This window comes from Lathyrus oleraceus, chromosome 7, assembly GCF_024323335.1.
Source record: "Lathyrus oleraceus cultivar Zhongwan6 chromosome 7, CAAS_Psat_ZW6_1.0, whole genome shotgun sequence".
Taxonomy (NCBI): Eukaryota; Viridiplantae; Streptophyta; class Magnoliopsida; order Fabales; family Fabaceae; genus Lathyrus; species Lathyrus oleraceus.
In genome coordinates, this window is record NC_066585.1 from 52,694,772 (window position 1) to 52,698,411 (window position 3,640).

The 3,640-nt window shown below is 28.5% G+C and overlaps 1 protein-coding gene across 1 annotated transcript; it reads right to left on the minus strand.

Annotated features, from left to right (window-relative positions):
* Positions 1–849: 849 nt before the first annotated feature.
* On the minus strand, positions 850–2,379 carry LOC127107125 (probable WRKY transcription factor 29). The gene is made up of 2 exons (XM_051044400.1): positions 1,927–2,379; positions 850–1,509 (listed from the first exon to the last, which is right to left on the minus strand). Exons 1-2 carry the CDS (start codon positions 2,262–2,264, stop codon positions 1,023–1,025), a joined length of 825 nt encoding a protein of 274 aa, XP_050900357.1. The 5' UTR covers positions 2,265–2,379; the 3' UTR covers positions 850–1,022.
* Between the last annotated feature and the right edge of the window lie 1,261 nt (positions 2,380–3,640).

The window sequence follows — 3,640 nt, forward strand, 5'->3', positions numbered from 1 at the left end:
GCATCTTCAAGAAGAAAAAAAAGATATGAATAACATTTAAAATCGAGTTTGAAAAGGACAACCCTACCACCAAGATAAAACTAATGAAATCGTAATATCCCACTAGATAAGTCATCTTTCATTAATCATAGATAAATATCTCTAAATATTTATACAATCACATTCATATTTCATCTCTAATATATAGAATTGTTACCCAAAATCGAAAGTCATTCCTAGTTATGTCTCATGACATAGCTGGTCATACTTTTTACATATGTGACTTGCATTCAAATTTTTTATATAGGTAGACTATATGTAAACTTCATCCTAAATTATTTTGAAGCTATTATTTATTTTTACTTTATATTGAGAGTATCTTTCCCAATTTAAAATTTTCATTTGAAAAAATGTATTCCTATGTAGTCTATATAACACTCGAAATAGCTACAATTTTCATACTTAACTAAGTATAGTTAATAATTTTATGAAAAATATAAATAAATAAAAAACTATTAAATTTTGTAATACTTATATAATATAAATATAAAGTAGATATTTATTTACTTACTTATATTTAAATATGATATTAAATAAAGTGATACTCGGTACTAAAATATTTGTAAAATGAATAATATGCTTCTACAATTTAAGTTTGAAGTCCTTTTGGTTTCTTTGGAATAGTAACTAGTAGTAAGTAATATTTGGTTTGCTTAAGTATGTGTGGTCATGAATCATGATTTCATTAACTCGTGTAGATAGAAATTTATCATTTAAGAGAGAACTCTTAAAAGTGCTACATCATACAAAAAAAATTAGTAAAAAAAAAAAAAGCGCATTGAAATATATTTTAAAAAAAAACATATATATTTCCATAACATTCAAATGTTATTCCAAACTTATATATATACAAAACATCAAAATCTAATAATATCTCATCATTTTCTCTTAATCCAAACACAGTATAGTTTAAGGAACAAAGTTTCATCAAAACCATCACAGAAACTGCAGCTATATATATAACTTTATTATATCTATGCATGTTATTGGCACTTATCTAGTCCAATGAAATATTCATCTAACTCTTTATTTGGAATCCAACCATCATCACATAATTGAGCACCCTCCAACCATTCAAGAAGATGATGATCTTCCTCATCTTTCACCATCATCTGCACACTTGTCATCACAGTTACCTCATCTTGAATTTTCTCCAAACGTGCTGTTGAAGAATTTGTAGCTAACAGATTGTTCTTCCTAGTGCTTCCTGCTAATGAATTTCTTCTAGTTGGTTGAGCATGATTGTGTTCTGCAGTGTATGTAACCAAATAAACTCTTGGATCTAAATGATTCTTCTCAACCTGTTTCTTTGCAAGACATCCTTTGGAACTGCTGCATCTGTAGTAGCTTCGTGGATAAGGTGAACCCTTTATCGGTTTTTGTCCGTATTTTCTCCATGCCCATGCATCACAAAGAGTGCCATCCACTGCTGTTACTTTCTTCACTATACTCTTGCTCTTGCTTTTCTTGCTGAAAAAATCATCATCAACAAGCATATGTTATTCACTTTGCAAACGGAAAATTCTATGTATTATTTTCTATGAAGCAGGAACACTAAAAACATGACATCGACACTAAGAGACATCGATAATAATTATAAAAAAAAATATTAAACGTAATCACAAGTGTCAGTCTGTTTTGTACGTAGATATTCCTTGACACACTTTTTTTTGTTTACAAATCACAAGATCTAAAAGATAAAGATTCCTCTTGTAGAAAAAATAGGTTTGATAACTTGATAACTGCTACTAACAAACCCTAATTAGCTTTATATTTCTATTACAAAGAAAAGACAAAGGAAAAACTTGGAAACAATTATAAATATAATTTGAAAAATCAATGAAATAAAACTTTAACTTTGATTGAATTATATCTCTCCCTATATACCTTTTTTTACATTTAGAAACTGCAGAAACTTGCAGATCTTGAGAAGCTAATTTCTGATCTGAAACTTTAATTTCTTTGACTTCTTCAAGCTCTTTAGGGAGAATCATAGAGTTTGTAACAACTGTTTGAGATGAAAGAGGGTAGAAAGGTTTGCAAAGTTCTTGAAATTCATCAATAAGAACATTAGCGGTTTCTGAAAATTCAGGAAAATTGGCAAATAACAACTCATCATGTTGCAACTCAGAGAATAATTGAGAAAAATAAGTGTTGGTGTTGGTTGTTGGAGTTTCATTGATCGCTTCCAAATCCCAATCCATTAAGAATGCAAGCTCATCCATTACAACAAGTGGTTAATGAGAAGTAAGATATTTTTGTGAAGAGGTTTTGATGAAAAATGTCAACTAATGTTTAGATATATATAATAATAAGAAGAAGAAGAATTAATGGACAATAAATTGTATATGGATTGCGTGGTGAAATAAATATATATAAATTTAGTTCAAGTTGATCAAAGTTCAAAGTGACAAGCTAGGCAATAGTATTGTGTTGACTATAGATGTAAAGTCAAAGGGTGGTGCAAGTGGGAAATTGATAAAATTTTCAGCAGCAATTCGGTGATGACTTTATTGGTTACATGTCTCTTTTATTAGGGATTGTAGGCTACTATAAGACAGTGAATATGAAGACCATTGAATCAGTCTTGAGGTTAGGCAAATACTGTGACTAGTTTGGAGGGTTTCATACGTAAGGTGTGTGAAATTAATAGGATCAAATTATAAGCTTAGATAGAAATTAGTCAAATTATGTGTATTATGAAAAAATAAATGTTTAATATCTAAGATATCTCAATTGAATTTAATCATCCAAGATATTAGAAGTATATGTTCGCACTCAAGGGCATATTTGAATTTTGTTGGTTTTTTTATTTTTTATTTTTTTTAATCTTTAGTTGTCTTCTAACATTTCTTATGTTTTGTGATTGTTATATTATGTGGGTTTTCATCCTTTTTAAAAAAAAAATATTTTTGACATTTTGTGAAAGATTTTACAAGTAAAGTTAGTGCAAGAAATGCTCTCTTCTGCATAATTAAAAAAAATATCTTAAAATAGCAAGAAATAGCAAGAGAGATGAGGTGCAACTTAATCAAGTCATTCTTAAAGTAGATTCTCTTTGTGCCATTAATGGTGCAAATCATTATATATATATATATATATATATATATATATATATATATATATATATATATATATATATATATATATATATATATATATATATATATATATATATATATATATATATATTCTTTTTTTTAAATAATTTTTTCATATCAGGAGTGATATTTTAATAGATCAATGGTCAATTGATGTTCTTTTCTCTGAATGACTTCAGAACCCTATCATTTATCTTTTGCATGCATTTGATTTGTTGATGATGGTTTGAGCTTTAGCCTGAGCACTATTAGAAATGAGGTTTTTGTTGTTTGGGTTTTCTCATAAGTTGTTCTTATATTGACTTTTTTTTTGTTGTTGTCTAATTTGTTATGTTTTTCTTTCTTAGTGTTATCAGCTAGCTAGACTCATCTTGTGCTAAGTGAAACCATACTGTCGCATTACGCGAAAAACCGGCGGGAAACAAGAACAACAGAGCCGCCACCGTGCGTTATTTATCCCAAAAGAGGGAAAGGAAACGCTCAGAGTAAACCTGGAAAAA